This window comes from Sapajus apella, unplaced genomic scaffold (genome assembly GCF_009761245.1).
Source record: "Sapajus apella isolate SASKATOON/1434 unplaced genomic scaffold, GSC_monkey_1.0 scaffold46, whole genome shotgun sequence".
Classification (NCBI taxonomy): domain Eukaryota; kingdom Metazoa; phylum Chordata; class Mammalia; order Primates; family Cebidae; genus Sapajus; species Sapajus apella.
In genome coordinates this window covers 15,058,213-15,085,398 of record NW_022436986.1, presented here as the reverse complement: position 1 = coordinate 15,085,398, position 27,186 = coordinate 15,058,213, and the positions used below count along the sequence as shown (strand labels likewise).

The window sequence follows — 27,186 nt, the reverse complement described above, 5'->3', positions numbered from 1 at the left end:
CTGTCTCAAAAACATATGTATACACACACACACACACACACACACACACGCACGCACGCACACATTGCAGAAGAACAGCCACAACGTCTGTCCTGCAGAACATCAGCATGTGGTCTAACTTTGAAGTGTTGTAATAATATGGTTAAAGACTAGGTTATATTTGCTGTGATCACTAAGTTAAGCATTAGTGAGCAAGGAGATTGAGAAAATAAATTCCTTCATATAACTGATATTTCTTAATAAAACTATTAGTCCTAATGTAACTAAGGTCTTAATTTTTATGTGTCATCTGTTTAGTAAAGGTTGGTTTTGGCATGATTAGGTCTTGCTCTCAGTAGATGTTGGAAGGATAATTGCATGCTTATCTTCTTTGGGCAGCTGAATCAGAGTTAATACACAGATAGCCTTGGACATAAGTGCATGCAAAGCACCTGAAAGAAAATAAGCAACTTAAGCCCAATACAACACAATGATGCTAGTCTGGATCTTGGATTGAGTGTTTTAATACTTTTAATCTAATTGCCAAATTATCTTCTTCCTAAATCTTCATGAGAAAACCAGCTAAAACAATGCTTTGTCCTACTAGCCTTCCGTCATGATCATTGTTTGGAAGTAAAGTTAAAAATAAACATATGAATAAAAGTTAAAAATCGTAAAAAAAAAACAAAAAAACCATGTATTTCTAACTTTATTGATTCTTGACATTTTATCTGCATGGAAAGCTGTTTTTTTGGCAATTATTATTTTTCTTAGTTTAGAGAAGAGGCTGAGCAGGAAGGATCCTTTGAAAAAGGAAAGATTGCCCTTGTCTCCCTCTGGCAATTGATGTGAAGTCTGCTTCCCAGCCTCTAATGGCCTTCTTTTTCTTTTCCCCTGCAGTTCAGCTCTGGACTGTTGGAAACTATCACTGGTATCTCAAGCAAAGTTTATCCTTCAGCACCTGTGCAAAGAGCAAAATTGTATCTTTGATATGGGACCCTGTGACCCCGTACCGGCTTCATGTTCTCTGTCAGGGCTGGCATTACCTCTGCTATGATTGGCACTGGACAACTGACCGGAGCTCAGGAGATAATTCAAGTGACTTGTCCAATGTGGCTGTCATTGATGGAAGTAAGTTGCTGGAAACTGTGTCCATGAGCCTGCAAGGGGTCCTAGCCTCGGGGCTGCAGATGTGGTGGTTTGACTGGAACAGCAGGGAATCTTTATTTGTTTTGGCTGTTTGGGTTACTTGTTTTATTTTTTAATTGAATGGGATATAAGGTGGGGTATATTCTCTTCTGAGAACCATCAACCCTCCTCCCCATGGCAGTTCCTGTTATACAACATTTGTGGCCTTCACACATTTACTTGTCTGGCCTTTTTTTTTTTTTTTTTTAGACGGAGTTTCGCTCTTGTTGCCCAGGCTGGAGTGTAATGGCGCGATCTCGGCTCACCGCAACCTCCGCCTCCTGGGTTCAGGCAATTCTCCTGCCTCAGCCTCCTGAGTAGCTGGGATTACAGGCATGCGCCACCATGCCCAGCTGATTTTTTGTATTTTTAGTAGAGACGGGGTTTCACTATGTTGACCAGGATGGTCTCGATCTCTTGACCTCGTGATCCACCCGCCTCGGCCTCCCAAAGTGCTGGGATTACAGGCGTGAGCCACCGCGCCCGGCTACTTGTCTGGCCTTTGAAGACACTGAAAACTTTGACTCTAGGTAGAGAGGACGACAACAGTAGAGTCTTGTGGGATTTGGGTGTGTTAGCCTTACCTGTTTACCCTGACACAGATTTATAATTGATCCTTGTACCACCCCCTTATGTTGCTTTGTTTCCTGATATAAATGCTTGCCAATTATATACCTCTCCAGTATGTTCAGTACATGTCATAGATGTTTGTCTAATACGAAGATTAGGTTGATATTTTATAATTAGGTATAAGGTTTTTTAGGGGGTGGGATGGGGCGGCAAGATTGAGGAGAGAAGTAGTCACCTTAATGAGCAGTTTCATTGCTGATAATAAAAGGGAACACTTGCTTCTAAGATTGTAATGTGTGGTGGTATACTAATTCATATTCTGTGTAATGCTCTATATAATACTGATTTTATATGCATGTATTCTATATAGAGAGCTTAATCAGATCTGCCTTATTACAAAATCCACACATAAGAACGTGCTTTAAGGAATTTGAAGGTATTAATTCCTTTGGTTTACTGTGGCTTGGTTGCAGCCCCAGGTTTAAAGCTAGAGCTCTGACCCTCAGCCTTTTTGCCTTAGTCCCTGGCACCTGAAACTCCAAGTTCTGAGAGGACTACTCTAGGCCTGGCAGTGACAGTGGCTGAGTATAGACAGAACCCATGACATTTCCCCACTCCACACTGTTTTTAAACTTAGGAGAAAAACACTGAAAGTTATTTTTTGTGAATTGCCATTACTATTTAGATATACTGTGATGTTCAGATGGCTTATCTTTCAAACTGAATATCCTTGTGTCTAATCCTCCTCTTTCTTTTTCACTGCAGACAGGGTATTGGTGACAGTCTTCCGGCAGACTGTGGTTCCGCCTCCCATGTGCAGCTACCAACTGCTGTTCCCACACCCTGTGAATCAAGTCACATTCTCTGCACACCCTCAAAAGAGTAATGACCTTGCTGTTCTAGATGCCAGTAACCAGATTTCTGTTTATAAATGTGGTATGTTAAAAAACTTCTACTAAGGTGTTCTGAATCAAGTCCCTTCTACTCCTACATAAAAGCAAGTTATAGCTTTGTTGTTGCCATAGGTCTAGTGTTTCTCAAAATTGTGAAGTCTGTAGTTGCTGTCATTATCATTATGATATTTAATTGGCTTGGGTTTTTTGTTTTTTTTAAAATCCTCCTCTGGTTTATACTAGCCATTCCTTTTCCATTGCTGAACTTGAAGAGTCAGTTATTTAAGAATCACATTGAACTCTGGAAGTAGCATAGTATGTTATTACATTGTTAACATGTTTTACTATTTTCATTGCCTTTACACATATTTTCAGTTGATCTCATCCCTCCTAGGAGCTGTGTCAGAGATTATAGATGAGGGAACTCTGTGTCAGAGGTTTTGCAATTTGTTTGAACAAGAATGGACAAGGACCTCAACCCAGGCATTCTAGTTCTTCCACAGTCCCATTGCTTTCAGTTCCTCATTGCTTTCTTGATGTACTGGGGAACCTGAAAGTTGTTTTTATTTGTGAGTTCTGTGGTTATGTCATAAATTCTACCGGCATATGGCAGTGGTTGCCTTGTTTTCAAATATCTTTTGAATTCTCAGAAAAAGCCTAGATAGTTGCCAAGAGAGAGTAATCAAAATTAATTAATTTAAATTGGAATTTCCTACTTTCATACCAGCTTTCCTGTTAAGTCAGCAGCCCACTGTTTACATGAATCCTCTGGATTTATCACCAATTTCTCTGATTATAGTTTCACTGTGTAAAATGCTATTACAGTCCTCCTTAAACTTTTTAAAATAGCTTTAAAAAAATGTACTAATATGTTCATTATCAAGGCAAAAAGAATCAGATGTAAAGTAAGCCTTTTTGGTACTTAACTGTATGATGCTAATGAGTTTATATGTCACTTTATGATGTATGGGATGTTTTGCTCTGTGTTCACTTAAAAAATAGCTTTATGGCCGGGTGTGGTGACTCATGCCTATAATCCCAGCACTTTGGGAGGCCGATGTGGGTGGATCACGATGTCAGGAGTTCAAGACCAGCCAGGCCAAAATGGTGAAACCCCGTCTCTACTAAAAATACAAAAATTAGGCAGGCATGGTGGTGGGTGCCTGTAATCCCAGCTACCTGGGAGGCTGAGGCAGGAGAATCGCTTGAACCCAGGAGGTGAAGTTTGCAGTTAGCCAAGATTGAGCCACTGCACTCCAGCCTGGGCAACAAGAGTGAGACTATCTCAGGGGGGAAAAAAAAGTTTCATATCATTCATCTATTTAAAGAGTACAATTCAGTGGTTAATGTGTGTGTGTGTGTGTGTGTGTGTGTGTGTATTATATATATGTGCGTATATATATATATACACACATATACATATATATACATATATCTATGTGTGTGTGTATATATATATGTTTAAATTCACAGAGTTGCGCAGCCATCACCACGATCTATTGTAGGACATTTTTATCTCCTCAGAATGAAACCCTGTACCACCTGCATTCATTTTACTTGATAGAAAACTCCCTGTGATGAGATAGGACAGGTTGAGAGCTCCATTTTTGAAAGATGGTTTGGCATCAGTATGTGGGGTTGGCCCTAGCTCAGGGGTACCTGGAGGCAGAGATTCCAGTTAGGAAAAGCTGTTGTCAAGTGTCCAGGCAGGAGCTAGTGAGAGCTTGAGCCAGGGCCGTGTTCATAGAAACGGAAAGAAGAGAAAGATCATAACAAATCCATGAACTAAAACCCCTGAGAAGAGAGTTCGGATGTAAGAGAATCTGGAAAAAGAGATGGTGGACTGGAACAGGTCAGGGCTCAGTGCCCAAGCTGAAGGGAAATTAAGAACCTGGAGCCAAGTGGTAGACATTTGGATGGTGTGGAGATGAGTTAGTTGCCAAATTTTGCAAAGATGGTGTTTGATGTGTCCTGAGTATCACCCCTTCCCCCCTCCCATTGTTCCTTGATTGTTTATTATATGCAGGCTTTTTTCTAGTACTTGGCTTGTTGTATTAGAAAACTAGTTGTACTTTTGTCTACTACTTGTTATTCCAGCTGTAGACAAAAGATCAAATAAATATAAACTATCAGATGGCAAGTGCTGTGGAGAAAAATTAAGCAAAATAAGGGATAGGGAGAGCTTACAGATAGAGGTTTACACAGGGAAGGTGGCTTTCTTATTGAGTACGATCCCAAAGACCTCTCTGTGAAGGTGACATTTAAGCAGAGATCTGGTGAGAATCACTGTGGGAGCCATGCAGACGTCTGGGGTAAGAGCATCCCAAGCATTCTACGCTTGAGGGTGAAGAATGACAACAAAAAAAGAGTGTTCCAAGCAGAGTAAAAAGCAACCCAGAAGTGCCTGTTGTGTTTAGAAAATAGCCAGGAGGCCAGGGTGGCAGCAGAAGAGCAAATGAGGGGAAGGTCTTGGGTGAGGTCAGAGGGGTGATAGGAATCAGCTCTTGTAGGGCCTGGCAGCTTTTACTCTGAGTGACATAGGACGCTACCAGAGGGCATAGAGCGGAGCAGCGCAGTGTTCTGGCTGAATTTTTTAAAGGCTTACATTGGCAGCTGTGCAGTGAATAAACTGGATGAAGTATAGAAAGAAAATGTCTTTTAAGTAGGTGCTTAGGACTTCAGAGCATTTGAGGATATTGAGAGGTGGCTGAGGACAATGGAGGCAATAGCACTGGGCGGAGAGGGTAGCCTCTCCACCTGGTCTTGCTAAGATGTGGCCTTTATCAGAAGGATTCTGACTGATGTGATCTTAAGGGAAAAGCAGTATTTTAAGGAGGTTGAGATGTGGTTATGTTTTAGCTTGCTATTTGCCTTCTAGAACTCATTAATTGCAGACACCATCCCCTTAGTACTAGGAGAAATGTTATAGTTTACAATGATAGTATTTGCATTTTTGTTTTTCAGGTGATTGTCCAAGGGCCGACCCTACAGTGAAACTGGGAGCTGTGGGTGGAAGTGGATTTAAAGTTTCCCTTAGAACTCCTCATCTGGAAAAGAGATACAAGTAGGTTCTTAATTATCTTGGGCCTCTGGAAAGAGAATCAGCCAGCATTAAATTGAAAAAACAAAGTGTAGAGGTTAGGTAACTTACCCAAGGTCATGGACCTGGTAACGACAGAATCTAGGATTTGATTCTATTCTGTTTGGTAAGTCCATGTTCTTCATTACTAAACTGCTCTGCCTCCAGGGTACATTTATTGTTAGATTAATAGAAATAATTACCTGAGTACAACAAATAACAAAATTTAATAATATTTCTTAAATATGTGTGACATAGTTAATAAATACAGCAGAAATGTACAACCTGTATATGATTTGGAGGCTGCCTGTATAATGATTAGTAGTTTTTAAAGAGCATTTACATGCATTTTTTCATTTCACAGACTTGAAACAACTAGAGAAGAGATAGAAGACAAATTAGAAAGTATGAGGCAGTTTAGAATATAGTTTTATTTAAAAAAAATTTATGAGAATAATGCCAAGTCATTTTTTAGGAGGATAATGCCAAGATTTCATGAAAGACATGAATACTTGTTGAAATCCTTGGGGAAGGGCTAGGCTTGAGGCTGGCAAAGAATTGGGAACACTGGGTCTAGTGGAGAAGAAAGTGCCAGTGAAAACCAGAGGTGGGACTGATTCTCCATGGGATACTCTGTGCAAATGCAGTGGAGAGCCTGAGTCCGGGACAGATATGTCTGAGGACGAAGATGAAGCTAGTGACCAGCTTCATCCGTGGGAGCTGCGGATTTGCCACCTGATCTAAAAGACAGGAAGTAGCTATTACCGGTTTCTATGTGAGGTGACAAGAACAGTGCCCTGGTCAGGTGTGTAAAGGTTACCAAAGGAAGACATTGGAGACATGGAAACCATCTCTCCAGCTAGTCAGTCAGTTTAATGTGAGGTGCTTGGGAAAGGACCCATTCTACTGAGAATCACATACCTGCCAGAGCCTGCTTTGAATGCTGGTAAGCCGTGGCAGTGGAAAAGCTCCGGGGATCATTAGTGTAGGGACTAGGGCAGGTAATTTTCTTGTGTAGTCAGTTTTCGTCAAGATCCTCTTCAAATCTAAAGATTTTCAGGGCATGAGAAATTTAAGGAAAATATAAAAACATATTCTTAAGCCAGACAAAGATTAATTTTAGATTTTCTGGTATTTGGTAGTATCTCAGGTTTTGTCCCGCCAAATAATTAGGAGTTGACTGTGTACAAGATGCTTCATTCTTCCTTCATTCAGGAGCATCTTAATGGTTTTTAAGTTTTATTCATGCCTTGGATATTCTTCAATATTTAAAACAGAATGCAGTTTGAGAATAATGAAGATCAAGACGTAAACCCACTGAAACTAGGCCTTCTCACTTGGATTGAAGAAGACGTCTTTCTGGCTGTAAGCCACAGTGAGTCCAGCCCCCAGTCTGTCATTCACCATTTGACTGTAGGCCCTTCTGAGATGGATGAAGAGCAGGGACAGCTCAATGTCAGGTATTGCCGTTTTTCCCTGTACTCCACGTGTTAAGCAAATGGAGTTAGGTTTTTGTCTTTTATGAGCTTATAACTTTTTTGACTTCCAGTGAGCAAGGTTGACGAGCAGTAGCTTTCTTGTTAGACACACTTAACAAGAGGTTTAAATCCAGTTTTGAGCGATGTCAAAATAAGAGACCAAAAATATATCAAAAAGTTGTGAAAAGTAGGATAAATATTAATAGATGAAACAACATTTTAAAGATATGTTAAATATTTTAATTCAGCATCTCCCTACATTTCTCCAGAGTGATTGTTATATGTTACAATTGATTTTTTAATAACTGTCAAGCATAGAGTGGCCAATTCTCATGAGCTAATGTGATGGGAAGAAATTTTGTATAAATGCAGTCATGTGCATGTATGTGCATGTGTATATAAAAATACATATATATGCATACCTTTTCTATGTTTAGATACCCAGATACTTGACATTGTGTTGCCTGTAGTATTCTGTAAAGTAACATGCTGTCCAGGTTTACAGCCTAGTAGGAATAAGCCATACCACATAGCCTAGGGGCATAGTAGGCTATACCACCTAGGTTTGTGTAAGTACACTCTATGATGTTTGCACAATGATAAAGTCACCTAACAACACATTTCTCAGACATATCCCCATCATTAAATGATACATAACTGCATATATATGCTTTGTTTAGATGTGGTGACTTCAAAATGCTTCTTCTAGCCTCCTCCTCTAGATATCCTATTTTGTACTTGACTACATTTGCCACCATAAAGTCTCTATTCTTCTTTGCTGAAATTTCAGTGTTCTCTGGGCCTGAGTTTTCTTTTGTTTCCTGACTATGTCTTCATCATGTAACAGGTTTCAGTTAATGAATGCTCTTTTCTGTAATACAGGCCCTGTTATGTAGTAGATAGCAGTTTCTAGCCAGTTCCCAGAACTCCTTGTTTCCAGTATCAAGACTTGGCACCTTTGTCCACTGGTACTAATCTCCACATTAATTTGTAATTAAAGCCCTACTGGTGAGATTTCTCTTCTGAGAAACATTGTTGCAAAATTAGGAACCTTTCCTTTACATATATATATGTACATTATATACATTTATAGACATAGAAACATTTTAATGCAGTCATTTGCTCCTACTCTTTGACTCATAGTGCTTCATGATATTTTGAAAAACACTTTTGTTAACATGTCTAAATGCAGAATATATTCTAGAAATATGCAGCACTTAAAGTAAGCCACTGGATTACCTTTTGAAAAGCAGAGCAATTTACTAAATTTCTACTTCTTCAGATTTGAAATTCTTTATCATTAGCTTGTAGAAGGAAATGCTTGATGCAGTCATCTCATTAGCTGTAAAGGAAATGAGATTTACGGTATATTTCTACTGCCTTGACTTTTATTTCTCAAAAAGACTGTTTTGTTCATATAAAATATTAATGTTTTTGAGGACAGCAAAATCCTTCAATTAAGTAGTTTACATTTACTGTAGCTTGTACTCTGTAAAAAGTACACTTCCAAATGTTTTCTCTGTTTTAGCTTATTTATTTCTCATAATACCTTGGTATGTGCCATTTGCACCATCCTTTACAAATGAGACAACTAAGACATGGAGCAGTTAGGTAACTTGCCTGAGATCATGCAGGTGGGGCCAGGATCGAATCCCAGCCAGTCTAGCTCCAGAGTTTGCTCTCTTCTTGACAGATAGTTTATCCTCACAAAATTGGAGGCATTTGCAGAGGAATTCCCCATTGTTGTAATTTTTAGTTTTTTTGTATATTGGTTAAACACTTTGAATTAAATGTTAGCATTAACATCATTTGTTTTTATCACTACCTCTTTGTCTCCTTTTTTTTTTTTTTTAATCACTACATCTTCCTCCTCTTTTAAGAAATTCTGCTTCCATAGTTATGGTCCAAGCTACTTGAGAAGCTGAGGTGGGAGGATCACTTGAGCCTAGGAGGTTGAGATTGCAGTGAGCTGTGATCGTGTCACTGCATTCCAGCCTGGGCAACAGAGTGAGACACTGAAAAAAAAAAGAATGAAATTTTACTTCTCTCCATTGACTCAGGGAAAAAATGTAATGGCGTTAACAAATTCCCTTCATCTCATTAGTGAAAATCCAGTTTTCCATAAATCAGTATGATAGTGATAGAGATATTGAGTGTGATCATTTTCCTACAGACCAAGTGCTTTAATTATGTTAAGCAGATAGAAATGACACTGGTACCACCCATGTCCAATGAAGGCAATATATTATAATAAGTTACAGTAAGTAGTGGCCAGAAGAGGAGCAATGACTTCACAATGTAAACAACTACCTGATTGGGTTTATGGAAAATGGTGTCATGTAGCAAATGTGGCTTTATCTGGGATTTGGCTTGGAATAGTTTTATCTATTCATCCAACCATCCATCTGTCTCTAAGTGTGTGTGTGTGAGAGAAAGAGAGAGAGAGAGAGAGAGAGTGTGTGTGTGTGTGTGTGTGTGTGTGTGTGGTACTGGGTGTATATGTATGCATTTTGTCTACATTGTATTGAAGTAGGTAGTGTAGCACCAAAAGGAAATTGTTTGTTTTCAAAATCAGTGAAATGTCACCATTTTTTAGAAAAACAGTCTGTGTACATGTCCTCCTCTTTTTTTTTTTTTTTTTTTGTCAGTTCATCTGCAACGGTGGATGGGGTGATAATCAGTCTATGTTGCAATTCCAAGACCAAGTCAGTAGCATTACAGCTGACTGATGGCCAGATATTTAAGTACCTTTGGGGTGAGTATCAAGGTGTTAGGAAAGCATGTTATGACTTACATAGATGCTTAGTTCTTAAGAATATGTACTTGCATCTTGTCACTCCAAGATTGATTGTCAATAACTACCTTGTAACTATCTTGGAAAACCCTATGCTTTAGTGTGGAATTGGCAGGTGTATTCTACTCCTGTTTCCTCTTGTAATGAACTGACATACTCTTAAGTATGTCAGTTCATTACAAGAGGAAAAGCGATGAAAGTGATGGAAATTGCATGTTAGGTGTTTTAGCAAGTATTGATGTTGATGGTTTTTTACAAAGAGCACATCAGCTATTTGTAAACTAGATCTGTGAATCTTGCAGAGTCACCTTCTCTGTCTGTTAAACCATGGAAGAACTCTGGTGGATTTCCTGTTCGGTTTCCTTATCCATGCACTCAGATCGAATTGGCCATGATTGGAGAAGAGGTAAGTGAACACAGAGCAGGAAACTTACTTAAAGTAGTTACCCAGGGACTGATGGCGTTAGGTAGAAAGAGCGTGGGCTTTGGAGATGCAGTTGAGTCTCCTCTAAATGTCAAGGCAGTAGTGGGAAATGATCTCACTTTCATAAGCCACAACTTCTTCATCTGTAAAGTGGGAAAATCAGTATCTAGCTATCAGGGTTCAGAAGACTAAATGAGATAATGTATGTGATTAGCAACCTTTATCCCTAGTTGTACAAATCATTCAAAGTTTATTTTATTAAATATCTTTTGAGGAAAACAGAAATGTGATCTTGAAAATAGTTTTAGTAGGTTTTTATTCAACAAATATTAGAATGCCTACAATTGTGGTGGCTGGTAGAATACAGTGGTTGGAAAATAAAACCACTTGACTAATTCCTCCTCTTCTGGAACTTGTGATCTATTAATTTTGATATAATGATTCCTTTTATAGGGAGTGTGATGGAAATGGACAGGGTGAACTGGTAGAGAACAGTGAGATGTTTGAGGGGCAGTTTGAGGATGGTGGCTTTGAGATGGGAATCCCACATTTGGTGGTCCAGAAGGGCTTCTCTGAGGCAGTGATGTGTGTGCTGAGAGGTGAAGAAAAAGAAGGCTCTCTCCAGGGAGAAGGAACAACAAACTCCTTGAGCTCAGTGAGAGCTCATCTTATTCAAGGGGCTGAATGGAAGCAGTGTGGCTGGAGCTCAATGACAGTCATAGGAGGGAATTTGGATTTTTTAAATGAACAAAGATTAGAAATTTCTTGTGATTTTTAATCAACAGAGTAATGTGTTCTGCTTCATGGTGTGGACAGTGATTCTGGCTGTCCAGAAGAGAGTCAGTTGGAGAGTGACTTAAGTGGAATATGGGATCAACACGGAGATTGCTGAGTGGAGTTAGTGAGTGGGGAAAGGAGATGGGTTTGAGATATATGTAGGAGATGGAGATGTCAGGGCTTGCTGATGGATTGGATGGCTTCGCATTCCACTTTGCACTGGACCAGCCACATCTTAGGTATCTATCTTTAGTCCTGATTATACAGGAGCTTAGGTGTGAAGTCATAGGGTGGTAGAGCTGTGTGATAGAAAAGCTAGGTTTTGAAATAGAATTGCTTTTAATTTCAGTTTTATTTCTTTGCAGGAGTGTGTCCTTGGTCTGACTGATAGGTGTCGTTTTTTCATCAATGACATTGAGGTATCAAGGCTTGGTTTGGTATTGGATTTTTTTTCACAGTGTTGGCTCTGAGTAATCTAGCTAACTAAACCCTTGCCTCTCTGGCCTTATTTCAGGTTGCATCAAATGCCACGTCATTTGCAGTGTATGATGAGTTTTTGTTGTTGACAACCCATTCCCATACCTGCCAGTGTTTTTGCCTGAGGGATGCTTCATTTAAAAGTAAGTTTTCAGTGTATAAAATGGAAATAGTCCCTCCTCCAATGTCTTTTGGAGTCTTGATGACTTTTGGAATTCTTCATCTACTTTGGCTTTTTATCAAGGAGTCCTCAGCTGGAGAAAATCTTTAGAGTTCATTTACTTAGACCCTAATCTCAATGTAATATCTCAGTTAAATTATTCTGCACTTTAGTAAAGACATCCAAGTTCCTTCTTTAAGCAGTACATTCTAAAGTTAAACATTTTTCAGGAAATTTTATTATGTAACTTACCCAGTGTTTTATTTGGAATTACTATGTAGATCCCAAATTGGCAGACTATTTTACCTTCTGGGTAATCTTTTCCCACTGTGGCCACCCTCCACTGTACATCTGGGCTCCATCTCGTGGTTTGTAGGATATTGGCTGCATTTTGTCTTCTGTTCCATGCTCAGTCTGTCTCTCTCTGTGGGTATGTGTTCTTTTTTCTAAAAATCCAGCTTATTTTCTTTGTTTCTAACTTGGAAATAGGCAATCTTTCTGTCATTGATATGATTATAGTACACTGATGATGCTAAGAAATAGAGAAGTTGCCCCAATTCTTACTGTGTTTCTCCAGATCATTTGAGAAGTTGTGTGTGTGTGAATATGCATGAGGGCTCTGTAAGAGAGAAGGCAAGTTCAGGGGTGACTGTGTTCATCAGCAGGGCTGGTAGTCTTGAGGTTGAGTGGGAGAACTAGGGAACGTGGTTGTTAATTGTTCTCTTCTATTTCAGATAATATATGTGGTTTCAATTGCAATTAATGGAGAGTGGCTTGTCATGATAATTAAGGCTTATTAATTAATGGTGTGTTTAGCATTACAGGCCAGTATGAGCAGCAGTCATGTGTCCAATGGGGAAGTTCTTCGGAAAGTGGAAAGGGGTTCACGGATTGTCACTGTCGTGCCCCAGGATACAAAGCTTATATTACAGGTAAACTGGTTTTTCAGACAAGATAGATAGTCTGATTGTCATTCAGCCAAGTACCAAGCATAATTCTTGCAGGTCGTGTTTTAGGCTCTCTTATCCTTTGTATCACTTATTGTAAACCTTTCCTTGATAGCTTTCTGTTGCCTTTATTCAAAGGAGTGTTGATACAGGCTGTAACCAGTAATGCTCAAAGGGACCCTTTTCTTGAAAGTCAAGATAAATATTGAGAACAACCAGATTATGCTAAAATTGTGCTCATCTTAGAGAGTTATGGGAGTTCTCTATGAAGGATTAGGTAAAATTGTGTATCCTGGCTATTTAAACGTTTTCTACTTAATTAAAAATGTTATTGCTTTGATTTGTTTAAGATGCCAAGGGGGAACTTGGAAGTTGTTCATCATCGAGCCCTGGTTTTAGCCCAGATACGGAAGTGGTTGGACAGGTAAGTGGCATTGTACTGTTTGCAGCTAATTAGCTTGTTGTGATTTACGTGTAAAGACAGTAAGTATTTTATTACAATTTTGAAAACTTAAAAATATGAAAAGCCCTCGTTACCTGTATCCTTAATCAGATTCTTTGAGGCTATTTTTTTTTCTTTAACTTTTGACTTTAATACAGTATTTTGTAGTGGAGATTCCTAGCAGAAAGAATCATGACGCTCATCATATAAAGCAGGGCTTCTTTTAACCTGAGAGAATGCATCTGGGCTTTAGGTGGCCTATGAACCCAGGGAGATTGTACACACCAAACTATGTTTTTGTGTATTTATTCAAGTGGAAAGCCAACCACCTTCAACAGATATACAGGGGACTCTATGACCCAAAAAAGCCTGAGCCACTCTGATGAAGGAAATGACTATTTTCTGAACCTATTTGGAGGAAACTTTGTATTAGAAAGATCTATACTAATGTTTTACTTAAAAAGTAGACCTAAATTCTGTGATGATTTTCGTCCTCTCTCCCTCCCTCCTTCCCTCCTTCTCTCCCTTCCCCCCTTCCCCCCTTCCTCCCTTCCTTCCTTTGTTTCTTTCTTCCTTTCTTTCTCTCTCTCTCTCTGTCTTTCTCTCTCTCTTTCTCTTTTTCTCTCTTTCTTTCTTTCTTTCAGCAGAGTCTCACTCTGTCACCCAGGATGGAGTGCATTGGCGTGATCTCAGCTCACTGCAATCTCTGCATCCTAGGTTCAAGCAATCTTCCCACCTCAGCCTTCTGCATAGCTAGGATTACAGGCGTGTACCACCACGCCTGGCTAATTTTTTTTCTGTTTTTAGTGGAGACATGGTTTCACCATGTTGGCCAGGCTGGTCTCAAACTTCTGACCTCAAGTGATCTGCCTGCCTCGGCCTCCCAAAGTGCTACAGGCATGAACCACCATGCCCGGCCTTCTGTACTGATTTTCTGTTGTATGTATGTGAGGATGTAGTTCTCAGACAGCCATGAGGACTAAATCACACCTATTATGAAAGTAAATGAATGTGGCACCTGATTTTTGTATTCTGTAATTTCAGAGTAGAAATTCAGTAGTAGTAGCTTGGCATTGGGGCTGTAATCTGATTATAACTGGTTTGTATCGTAATGAAAATATGCTGGGCCCGGGGAGCTTAGCTTTTGTGAATACCCTTTCTATTCTTTCTGTTTTCTCACAGACTTATGTTTAAAGAGGCATTTGAATGCATGAGAAAACTGAGAATCAATCTCAATCTGATTTACGACCATAACCCTAAGGTAACTTTCTAAGCTGGCATTTACTCTGGCTTACTTTGTACTTGAACTAATATGATCTGAACAAAGATGTTTTTCCCCTTTTTTGGTAGGTGTTTCTGGAAAATGTGGAAACCTTCATTAAACAGATAGATTCTGTGAATCATATTAATTTGTTTTTTACAGAATTGAAGTAAGTATTCTGAATAATTCATGACTATCATTTCCATAGTTTTCTCTCTTCTTATTAAGGAAATCAAACATAAATAGCTAGAGAGGAAAAATTACTTACTGTTCATTTTAAAAAATTGCTGTAACTCTTAGATGCCAGTTGATTTTTTTGCTCTTTTCCTTTCTTTTTAAAACAGCCTGTATAAAACTATGTCCTTAAAACATGTCATTCAGAGTTATTATTTGACTTGATTTTTAGGTATATATATAAAACTATTTGTTTTTCTTAGGAGATTGAAATCAAATGGCATCTTTCTCTCTGATGATCTTTCCTCTCAACTTTGTAATGAAACATTTTCAAATTGGAGAAAAGTTGAGAGAATTGTCCAGTAAGCAGCCTATATATACCCCACCTAGATTTGCCAGTTTATATTTTTCTGTATACACATTCGCATTCTCTATAATCTGTCCATCCGTCATTCATCTTATTTGCAGACAAATTTCTAAACGAGTTGTGACATCACTCGACCCTCTGTACTTCTTCTTGTATATCATTAACTAGAGTGCATTCTTTGTGTGTGGATTGGTTTTGTTGCATTTTTTCAGGTCATATTTATCTACAGTGAAAAGCCCAAATCTTAAGTGTGCCATGTAATGTGTTTTGGCAAATGTATACTTCATGTAACCTGAACCTCTATCAAGTTAAAGGGCGTTTACTCCTTTTCAGAAAGCTGCTTCAAATTCCTTTTCAGTCAGTCCCTGTCCCATTCCCCAGGCAACTACCGTTCTGGGTTTCTCACCATAAATCAGTTTTGCCTGTTCAAGAACATCATCTAAATGGGATCATACAGTATTACTCTTCTACACAAAGCTGCTTTCATCCAGCATATTGTCTTGAGATTGATCTGTGTTTTTGTATGTATCACTAGTTCATTCTTTTTTTTACTGCTCAGTAGTATGCCATGTGTGAATGCACCATGATTTGCTCATTCATTCCCCTGTTGCTGGACACATGGATTGTATCCTGTTTGAGACTAACGTGACTAAAGCTTCTACAAACATTTGTATAAGTCTTTTGTGGACGTGTTTTATATCTCAATATTTTTATAATTAAACTCTTTTCCAAAAGTCATTTTTATTTATCATCATCAGCATGCCAGGTGTATGTTAGTAATTTGATTGCTGGACTACATGTTCTGTTGGTGACCTTTCCATACACACCTGTTCTTAGAGAAGAAGATGTCACAAAGACCATGTACCCGCCACCAGTTAGCAGCAGCGTCCATCTGTCCAGGGATGACGGGAAAAAACTAGACCTTGTCTGTGATGCTATGAGAGCAGCCATGGAGAACATAAATCCCCATAAGTACGTATGCTGTCACCAGGCGGCATCCTATGAAAAACAGAAGTGTGTAGTTGTCCTTGTCCAGCCTATTCGTCTTTCTCATTCTGATATTCTTCACTTATTACCTCAGGTACTGCCTATCCATACTTACATCTCATGTGAAGAAGACAACCCCAGAACTGGAAATTGTACTGCAGAAAGTACACGAGCTTCAAGGTAGAGATTTGCTCACAGAGAAAGTGCTTATAGTGGCTGTAATTGCCACTAGTCTTCTGCAGGTGACTGTTACCATGTCATTGCCACACCACAGATTTAACATGTGACCTTTTAGCTGCCATTTTAAGACTCATGTCGGTTTTTTTTCAGTGCTGCCCTCTAAAGCATATATAAAAGTATCAAAAGTGTATATTCTTCTGGTGTCCAGTTCTGTTCAGAAAAATTTATTACTTTGTCTTTTTGGTCATGTCTGTGAGTTTTTTCACCAAATGGTTTTGTTTTATTTTGTTTTCTAAACACTGTTAGGAAATACTTCCTCTGATCCAGATGCTGTGAGTGCTGAAGAGGCCCTGAAATATTTGCTGCTTCTGGTAGATGTTAATGAATTATATGATCATTCTCTTGGCACCTATGACTTTGATTTGGTCCTCATGGTAGCTGAGAAGTCACAGAAGGTATGTGGAATTCGTACTTTTATGCCATTTTGGTCCTTTTTTATATAATCATGAGAGTGTGAAACCCTGCTCCCAGTAGTGCAGTGGCTTTTCTGATACCGCCGTGTGAGTGCAGGGCTGGAGACAGATCTGTGAGTTTCCAGGGCCCACTCTCCTAAGCCTCGTTCTCCATCACAGTCCTGTGCTTACAAAAGTGTTTTGATTGTGAGGTTGAGGAAGTGAAGTAAAATGACATCGTTATTTTTAAGATGATGGGCATATATATGAGTTAATTTCTTCTCTTATAAAGGAAACGTAACAAGTGATTCATGTTCCACTCCAGTTCTTTCTCATGTGGCTCTTTTTTCTAGTGGAGAGTAGGCACATGGAGCACAGAAGGCTCAGAGCCTCCTTTCCTGTGTTGGTATATATGCTGTGGTCAAAAACTCTGAGCGCCACTGGTCTGTGTAATTTTTATCTAGTTTTCTGCAGCCTCAGTCTCTTCCCATGATCTCTCCAAAAAGGAAAATGGAATCCTTCATTTCTCTGCTTAAAATCCTTCATGAGTTCCCATTTTTCCTAGGATAAAATTCAGAAGCCATAGTACTGCTTAGAATCCCATCCTTGACCTGGCTCCTGTGTAACTTTCCATTCTCACTTTTTGGAATTGTCTGTTTTTTCCTCTGCTCATGGAGGAAAGACAGCACTTTTGTCCCTCTTCCTTCACCCTTCACCACCACTAACCACCACATGCCTTGGTAGGGAGCATTACTTCTGCCACCCATGACTGCTTCCACCCTCACCATTCACCTGATTCTTATCTAGGTGAAAAGATGCCAAGGTGGCCCCTTCCCAGTAAGCTGTTCAGGCTTCCTTTCAGGGACTGGACGAGGTGACCCTCCTGTATGCTTCTGTTGCACACAGTGCCTACCCCTGCAGACTACAGCGTGTCTCCTTCTAGAGTACAGTATTTATTTATTTATTTTTGAGACAAGGTCTGGCCCTATCACCCAGGCTGGAGTGCAGTGGCACCATCTTGGCTCACTGCAGCCTACGCCACCTGGGCTCAAGTAATCCTCCCACCTGAGTTTACAGGTGTGCACCACCATGCCCGGCTAAGTTTTGTATTTTTTGTCGAGATGGGGTTTCGCCATGTTTCCCAGACTGGTCTCAAACTCATGAGCTCAAGTGATCCACCTGCCTCGGCCTCCCAGAGTGCTGAGAGTGAGCATTTAATTATTTATTGTCTTGGAGTTTTTTCCTGTGTTTGTTCTTACATGTATTTATCCTGTCGGCCCAGGGAAATTGCATTAAAAACAGGAAGCACCTCTTCATTAGGAAGAAAGTTTGCTTAGAGGGCATGGCACAGAGCTTGAGATGTTAGTGCCAATAAATACTAGGTTGGCAGGTTCTCAGAGTTTTGTGTCCAACTCAGTATAATTTTATTTTTGTTTTAATGTGGTCTTCTCAGGAGATCATGGAATGTCATGAAAACAGCACCAAAGAGCAATGTCTTTACACTTTTAGGAGAAACTTAGATGCATTTGTTGAATATCTTCTAGACTGAAACTTTATTTTCCTTATTAGCCTATGAAATAAATGATAGGGTGAGACTTAGTGAAGGAAGTGACTATTATTCCAAATGTAACCTAATATCCACATGTGAAAGCATTTTTACCAAAGCTTGTTTGATGTTCAGCTGACCCTTGCACAATATGAGTTTGTACCGTGTGAGTTTGAATTGTGTGGGTGTATCTATATGTGGATTTCTCTCAAATACAGTTGGCCCTTTGGATCCACGGGTTCTGCATCCACAACCAATATGGATCAAAAATACAGTATTTGCAGGATTTGAAACTTGCAGATACAGTGGGCCAACTTTTTGTGTATGCAGGCTCCATGGGGTCAAGGACAGGGCTGGAGTATGCTTGGATTTTAGTATCCTTGGGGGGTCCTGGAACCAATTCCCCATGGATACTGGGGGATGACTGTAGTTTGATTTTATATATTATATAATATGTAGTTAATATATAATACACATTTAAAAATTATGTAGCTTTGGGTTTATTGCTATATATAAATGCTATTTTCTATTCTTATATATATCACAAATAATAAAGTTCTCATTAATCATTTTTTTAGGATCCCAAAGAATATCTTCCATTTCTTAATACACTTAAGAAAATGGAAACTAATTATCAGCGGTTTACTATAGACAAATACTTGAAACGATATGAAAAAGCCATTGGCCACCTCAGCAAATGTGGTAAGTGTGGGGATTGGTATATTCATTTCTGCTTCAGATCTTCTTTGGAATGAGGCAAGCTATAAATTAAACTGTTAGTTTAGACAGTGACTGATTTCACTTCCCACTCCTGTAACAATTATGTACCCTCACCTTATTTTGTCCTGTGTTCTGAAAAGCCAAAGGTAAAAAAATCATTGTTAATGAACTGGAGGAGCTTCCTAGGCAAGAATGTCGAGCAGATCCTTTTTTGGTTCAGAATGAGGACCTGCGAACTTAACTTCAGCGCTCAGAATCAAAATTGGTTGATAGTTCTTCCTTCTTGTGCTGTTTACATATATGTCAGGAAAGCTCTGCTTGTCTGGAATGAGCGGTGAGGCCACCTCCCCATGCCCTGTAAGACAGTTTTAATTGACAGTGATGGAGTGCCAGTTGTTCTTCCCATGCTGGAGCAGTTGTGATTCTTTACTGAGGACTGGCATGGGGGCAAGGAAGAATCAGCTGGGGTGCATGTTAAGCATTCAGCTGCTGGTGTCCTTGGAGAATCTGATTCAGCTGGTCTGGGATAGGACTGAGGTGTGCATGTGTCTAATAAGCTTCCCAGGTGAGGTCTTTTCAAGGAGGCTGAGAAAACACTGAGCTGGATAGCTGAGACTCTTTAAGTAGGGTGCTGAGCCCAATCAGTGCTTCCCTTGCCTCAGAATCTGTAGTGGTGCCCATTAAAAATTTAGATTCCGGATTCTGTTCTTCAGACTCTCTGATTATTAGGTCTTAAAAAGGTCCCTTATTGATTTTGTTTGGTGACCACTGGTGTAAATGAAGTCCATTATGCTTACCAGGTCTTAAGCCTGTCTTTGTGTGAATCTTATTCCTACAGGACCTGAGTACTTCCCAGAATGCTTAAACTTGATAAAAGATAAAAACTTGTACAAGGACGCTCTGAAGTTATATTCACCAAGCTCACAACAGTACCAGGTATATGGTGTGTGAAATGAGGCTGTCCTGGTTTTGCTTGTTGCTTTAGTTGGAAAGGAGTGAGGATCCTGAGTTCAGAACGCCATCCTTGGCTTCAAGAGTTATCTTAAAACTAATTAGCCTCAATTTGAACTTCTTATCTGGGAGAATGGTCCTGACCTGTTTTCTGATTCCTCGTCTGGAATACCACAGCACCTTCCCCATGGGGTTCCCTGCTTTTTTCTCACCCCTCCTCTAGCCCAACCTCACTGCTATAAGAGTGAGCATCCTAACAAGCACAGATCTTTCCCCTATATTTCAGCATAAAGGGAAAGTTTTGTTTAAAAAAAACTCTTTAGCTTTCTTTGTATACCAGATACTTTACTTATAGGCTAAATGTGTTATGTGATCCAGCTAAATGTGTTATACGATCCTCTTAACAGCCTGATACGGTGCTGGGCACAATTCGTAGATGACAAAGCAACTTGCCTAAGGATCTGGACCTGGGACATAGAGCCCAGGCTGCCTGACCACCCTGCCCATGCCATTAACCACCGCGCTCCCATGCCACCAGCATCACCATTTTCAATTTGTCCTCAGACTATGTACACATCTTTCTGTGATCAAGCCTCTACCAGCTTATTTGGCACCAGCTTCTGCCACTGTCCCTGTTCCCAGTTACTTGTAGGTAGTTCTACAGATGTCACATTGCATGATTCCTCTGCCAGCTCTCTACCCACCAGGCTTCCTTTAGCCCCACTTGTCCATCAGAACCCTTGGGTTACTCCTGAATGCCATTCCTGGGCCAGGTGCCAAATGCTGAGCTCCCAAAGCAGCCTGCCCTCACCTTGGTGATTGCATATGTTAAACTGCTGATTAGCTGCTTTGTCTCCTGCATGAGGCTTTGGGCTCCTTAAGGGCAGGGACTCCATGTTGCATTCCTCTCTGCATCTCTACCTAACATCCAGCCTGGAGAATCAAGGATTTGGCCAGTGGCTGCCTCTTCACCCTTGTTTTCTATTCTCTCCCACACTCTGTCTGCTCCAGTCACACTGGCTGTCCTGTTACTCCTCAGACCTGCCATACACACTCCTGCTGCGCAGCCGTGGTGCCTTCTGTGCCCTCTGCCTGAACACTGTCCCCTATCTCATCATGTGGTTTATTCTCCTGATAGCCCTCAGAGCTCACACTCCCTGAGGGCTGCAAGGAGACTGTCCTCTGTCCCTTTACCCATCTTTGCCATTATGCCGTAGACTGTATTTTGTCCATAAGTCCATCCTCTGTTGCTAAAAGAGCAGGAACTTGGTGGTGGTTCTTAGGTTTTTCATTTGTTTGGTTTTATTTTTTGCCTTGCTATATTATTCATACTGCCCAGAATGGTACCTATGCAATTATGAGTCATTATTTGTTGAGTGAGTAAGTGGCACATAGTAAGGTTTTGAATGAAAAATGATTGCACTAACTGATCAACTGTAAGATTTTCTCAGGTAATTCTTTCAAGGGAGTTTCAAGTGTAGTAACTAAGGCAGCTACACTGGAGCTTTAGAGAAATGATTATCATGTTTCCTCCTCAGTCCTAAATCTCCTCTTGTCCAGGATATCAGCATTGCTTATGGGGAGCACCTGATGCAGGAGCACATGTATGAGCCAGCGGGACTCATGTTTGCTCGTTGCGGTGCCCACGAGAAAGCGCTCTCAGCCTTTCTGACGTGTGGCAACTGGAAGCAAGCCCTCTGTGTGGCAGCCCAGCTTAACTTTACTGAAGACCAGCTGGCTGGCCTTGGCAGAACTCTGGCAGGTAAGTACAGGCATTAAGATGTCTACATTTATAAAGGTTTTTAAATTTTTATTTCTTTTTTTTTTTTTTTTTTTGGTAATTTTGCAAATAAATTTAGGGCAGAATACCCTGAGACAGTCTTGTTACCACTGATAAAAATCAATTTAGAATGCTTTAAAGGATAAGCCACTACAGCAAGAGTCTCAGAGTGCAGTGGCGCAATATGGAAAGAAGTTTATTTCTCTCTCCCAAGGGATTGACAGGCCCTTCAATTATGTGGCTCTGCAACCTTTTAGGGAGATGGTTATAGCTAGGTTATCTCCACATCTATCCTCAGGAAGGAGAGTGGGGAGAAATTAGAGTCATGGTAAAACATTTACCTTTAAGTTAGAGATGACCTGGATGGAAGTTAAACTCTCACCTTCTATTCCATCTTGGCTACACATAATACCACATAGCTGGATAGGCTGTGCCCTGTATGAAGGTAAAGATGAATTTTGGGGCGGGGCCTTTCTGGTATAGAGAGTTGGTTGTTGGAATGGCCAGGAATGAGGTGGTCAAAAAGGCCAAATGTCCAAGCATTCTGAAATTAAAGCCGGTTTAGCTGCATCAAGGTTGCCTGAACAGAGATGAGGCTGGTACCAGAGTGGAGGAAAGGGTAAGTGCACCTATGAAAAGAGGTGAGCAGAAGCTCTGGTCCTCTCAGCAGTGCTTGAATTAAATCAATGACTGGCATATTGTTTTCCCTAACTTGTAAACATTGTTGTGGTCTCAAAGAAAAAAAAGCAGTCCTGAAAAAATTCCAAACTCTATCTTGTTAAATTTATGTACCTGTCCTCCTTTGTCATTTGCATTATTCTTTTTCTCTTGGGATTATAACAATGTATGGGATTATAACAATGTATGGGATTATTACTTTGCTTTTTCTGGTTATTAGACCTTCCCAAATCCCTCTGTTTCCAAGCTGACCTCTTTTTACAAATGTTGATAATTCCTTATTTCAAAACTTTTAATTATTCATTCAGTCTCCATTGTTCCTTTCTGCTTTAGAAATTCATGTTACTGATTGTTTATACCTTCTGTGTTCTTGGGATCTCTTATCTTCTCCTATATCCTTTACAGCTCCTAGCTTGCTATTTCCCATGTCTTTAAAAGAGTATTTCTAGTTTTCTCAGATGTTTAGCAAAAGTATGTGGAGAGGGCAATGGTGAAAGATGTCTGAGAACTGTTCCACACTGGAGTCACTCTGTGTGTACATTTAACGTAGGCAGTTTAAACAGGATAGCATAATTATTTAAATAGCGGAGGTGATTCTACCTCCTTTTTAAAGTGATATATGCCCTGGAGTGAGCATGCAGTGAGAGACCAGAATCTGCCAGCCCCTTTGTAAGCCTCGGGTTCTCTGTGCCTCTCAGTGTGATTTGTCTCAATTGGGCTGAGAGTGATTCTAGGATCTAGAGACACTGCATAACTCCAGACATAAGTCAGCTACTTCCATCTAATGCTCAACCGAAGAAACAGTGGTCTCTGACTGTTAAGGGACAAATTGAGTTAGTGAGAGATACCAGCTCATTTTCCCATATACATGCTTTGGAAGCATCTTTCAAGGCTGATTTTGGCTGTATATGATTTTCAATACCTGTGCTAAATTTAGATTCTAGCTGCCCTTTAACATAGGACTCCATAGTGTATATACCTCTTTCCTCACGGAAATTCAGAAAGTACATACTTTCATACATAAGAAAGACATATTAAAGAAGCACTTGAGCCAAAGAATCTGTTTAACTTCATTGTCAACTGCTGCTGATTGTCTCTGCAGGAAAGCTGGTTGAGCAGAGGAAGCACATTGATGCAGCCATGGTTTTGGAACAGTATGCTCAGGTAAACTCAATTCCTCCCTTTTAAACCCCCTAATCAGCGAGAAAGGACTTCTCAGTTGTGTCTTAGTGATCATGAAAGTTAAAGAACTGTGCATAATTGTTAAGTCCAGAGATAGTGTTTGCCAAGAGGTCTTCTATCTTGCTGGCTTGACTTGAAAATCTAAATTCAGTGCATCTCTTAAGTTTTGTGAGGTAGAATATAAAAGATATTTGTCTTTTTTTTTTTTTTTTTAATGTTTTCTATTGCAGGATTGGCAAACTACAACCTGTGACCACCACTTCAGCATGCCACTCATTTTTGTAAATAAAGTTTTATTGTAGCGTAGCCATACCCATTAGTTTACGTCTTGTCTATGGCTGCTTTTACACTACAATAACGAAGTTAAGGAGTTGTGACAGAGAGAGTTTGGCCCATAAGGCCTAAAATATTTACTGTCTAACCTTTTATAGGAAAAATTTGCCAATTCCTGCCCGCTTGGATTGAGGAAATCTCCTTCTCTTCCTTATTCTGAGAGTTTTTATCATGAATGAGTGTTGAATTTTCTCAAGTGCATTTTCAATTATGATTTTTTTGTTTTTAGACCAGTGATATGGTGGATTAGGTGATTGATTTTCTGTTGTGAAACTAACCTTGCATCTCTGGGTTCAACCCTACATGGTGTAATATATTTATTATCTTTTTTCACTCCTGGTAGATTAGATTTTCTAAAATTTTCTTGAGGATTTTTAGGTTTGTGTTCATGAGGGATATTGGTTTGTAGTTTTTTAATGTCTTTGCCATGTTTTGGGTATCAAGGTAATGCTGCTGTCATAAAATGAGGGGGGATGTTCTTTACTCTTCTGCTTTCTGGAGGATTTCGTGTAGAATTGGTATGAGAGTCTGGCTCATGGTTAAAAACCTATGTGTGATGTTTCAGACTTGACCATAAATTACAGACTTTACCTGGGAGGCCACATGGGGAAAAGCTGCCCTCCTTGCATCAGACTTGGTGTAATGCCAATGCATTACAGTTTCTAAAGGGAATTGGGGTCAAGGACTCAGGGCCCCCTGTTAGTCATGCTCCTATAACAGTATTTGCATTCAGAGTCCTGGCTCTTTCATTCCTAGGTCTCTTTATCTGAGGCCATGGGCCAAGGTCTTCTTCAGGCACCTCTGCCAAGGCTGTCTTATGCAAGAAGGAGTGGAAAAACCTTGACTTTTTTTTTCCACTGTGACTCACTACCCAGTACTTTTCCACTCTTACCCCCTTCTTTTGCATCCATGCCCTCAAGATCTGTCAAACTGCTAAAACCTTTTTTTCTGAGTTTCTTCAACAGTGAAGCAACCCTCATGTCTGTGTGGATCCAGCTGACTCTTTACTAGTGAGTCGTTCCTTGGGAAAGAATGGAACAGAAACAGTTGATGCTTTCCCTGGTTTTAGCCGCTTTTGTTTATACCAATGCAATGCCTAAAGGCCTAACTCATTTTTGACTTGTTGCTTTGATCAGCTACTCTAGCACCTGACAGCTCCGCTCTTTCTCCCAGCTCTTAGAAGATATTTTTTTCTTCCTTAAATATATAGTAGAATATATCAGTAAGGCCATCTGGGCCTGGAGTTTTCTTTCATGAAAGTTTTTCACTGTTAATTCAGTTTCTTTAGTAGACATGAGCCTATTCAAGTTTATCTGTTTCTTCTGGAATGAGCACTGGTAGTTTATGTCTTTTGAAGAATTTGTTCATTTCATCTAAATTGTCAGATTTATTGGCATAACGTGTTTATAGTATTCTCTTATCCTTTTATTGTCCATAGGGTCTATAGTGACATCTGTCTTTCATTCTGGATATTGGTGTGTCTTCTTTTTTTCTCATTATTCTGGCCAGAGGTTTGTCAGTTTTATTATCTTTTTGAAGAATGAACTGTTTTTCTCAATGATTTTTCTCTATTCTATATCATTAATTTTTCTTTATTATTTTCTATTTTCTTTATTCTTTATTTTTCTAGTTTTTTAAGGTGATGGCTTTTCTTTTTTTTTTTTTTTAAGAAACAGGGCCCTACTCTGTTGCTCAGGCTGGAGTGCAGTGGCACGATCATGGCTCACTGGAGTCTCAAACTCTTAGGCTCAAGCTATCCTCCCTGCTCAGCTTCTGGAGTAGTTGGGATTACAGGTGCATGCCACCATGTCTGGCTAATTTTTAATTTTTTTCTTTTTTTGTAGAGATGGGGTCTCACTATGTTGCCCACACTGGTCTGAAACTCCTGTCCTCAAGTGATTCCTCCGCCTTGGCCTCTCAAAGTGCTGAGATTCCACACGTTAAGGCACTGTGCCTGGCCAAGGTGATGGCTTAAAGCCATTGATTTGAGATGATTCCTTACTTTCTAGTTTAAGCATATAATGCCATAATTTTCCTCAAACATTGTTTCAGCTACATTATACAAATTTTGAAATGTTTGGTTTTCATTTTCTAATTTCCCTAGCGATTTCTTTATTGACCCTTGGCTTATTTAGAAGTATATGTAACTTGTAGATATTGGAGATTTGCCAGCCATCTTTTTGTTATTAATTTCTACTTTAATTTTGTTGTGACTAGAGAGCATACCTTTTATTAATTTAAATTTATAATATATTTTAATTTATAATATGTTCTGTTTTAGGGAATGTTGTGTGTGTACTTGAAAAGAATATGAAAGCTACCATTATTGGATGGAGTGTCCTATAAATGTCAGTTAGATTAGGTTGATCATGCTCTTCTAGTTTTTTATGTCCTTATTGATTTCCTCACTACTTGCTCTGTCAATGACTGGGAAAGTGTTAAAATCTCCCACTGCAATAATTTATTTGTCAATTTCTCCTTTCATTCTACCAGTGTTTGCTTCATGTATTTTGAAGCTCTGTTACAGGTGTGTAAATGCTTTTAAGTATGTCGTAGATGTATTCATTTTGATATCCCTTTCTCTGTTACTATTTCTAATTCTGAGTTCGACTTTAATATTACTACTATAGCCCTTCCAGCTTTCTCTTGGTTAGTCTTTTCATTGCATATCTTTTTATAACCTTTTACTTTTAATCTATCTGAATATAGTCCTTATTTTGAAGGTAGGTTCCTTGTTAATAGTGTTAGTTGGTTCTTTTTTTCTTTTTAATCTAATTTGACAATCTCTGCCTTTTAATTGGAGGGTTTAGACATTTGCATTGAATGTGATTACCAATATAGTTGGATTTAAACCTTCTATCTTGCTGTTTTCTGTTTGTTTCATTGATCCTTTGTTTCTTGTATTTTGTTGTTGTTACTTTCTTTTGGATTTAGTATTTTTCATAATTCCATTTTACCTCCACTATTACAGGCTTATTAGCTATACTTCTTCATTTCAGTATTTTAGTGGTTGCTCTAGGATGTATAATAACTATCATTAATTGACCATATCTTCAGATAATAGTATACTACTTCATATGTAGTGTAAAAACCTTACAAGAGTATTCACTCCATAATACTTTGTTATTGCATTCGCTTTAAGTGATCAATTACTGTTTAAGGAAGCTTTTTAAAGACCTGTCTTTCATGTTTATTCTTTTTTTTTTTTATTTTTTTTTTAAAAGAAGCTGGAAGGGATTTTTATTCAATATTTTCTGAGTTTTAAAAAACTACTGGCCACTCAAAATGGATCAACAGCAAAAATTTAAGAGCGAAAACTCTTGAAGGCTGGGCACAGAGGTTCATGCTTGTGATTCCAGCACTTTGA

General features: G+C 39.3%; 1 protein-coding gene across 5 annotated transcripts in view; it reads left to right on the top strand.

The window, feature by feature from the left end:
• The window catches only part of ELP1 (elongator complex protein 1), a 74,830-nt gene that overhangs the window by 32,510 nt on the left and 15,134 nt on the right, over positions 1-27,186 (top strand). For all 5 annotated transcript variants that reach the window (XM_032240286.1, XM_032240288.1, XM_032240287.1 and 2 more), the window contains exons 11-29: positions 880-1,110; positions 2,503-2,673; positions 5,595-5,694; positions 6,987-7,169; positions 9,836-9,942; positions 10,284-10,387; positions 11,548-11,601; positions 11,697-11,802; positions 12,636-12,751; positions 13,117-13,190; positions 14,391-14,469; positions 14,559-14,638; positions 15,848-15,982; positions 16,092-16,177; positions 16,484-16,632; positions 18,754-18,877; positions 19,734-19,831; positions 21,407-21,608; positions 23,407-23,468. In XM_032240286.1, coding sequence (XP_032096177.1) covers positions 880-1,110; positions 2,503-2,673; positions 5,595-5,694; positions 6,987-7,169; positions 9,836-9,942; positions 10,284-10,387; positions 11,548-11,601; positions 11,697-11,802; positions 12,636-12,751; positions 13,117-13,190; positions 14,391-14,469; positions 14,559-14,638; positions 15,848-15,982; positions 16,092-16,177; positions 16,484-16,632; positions 18,754-18,877; positions 19,734-19,831; positions 21,407-21,608; positions 23,407-23,468 — 2,261 coding nt within the window. The remainder of the gene's footprint in view (positions 1-879; positions 1,111-2,502; positions 2,674-5,594; positions 5,695-6,986; positions 7,170-9,835; positions 9,943-10,283; positions 10,388-11,547; positions 11,602-11,696; positions 11,803-12,635; positions 12,752-13,116; positions 13,191-14,390; positions 14,470-14,558; positions 14,639-15,847; positions 15,983-16,091; positions 16,178-16,483; positions 16,633-18,753; positions 18,878-19,733; positions 19,832-21,406; positions 21,609-23,406; positions 23,469-27,186) is intronic.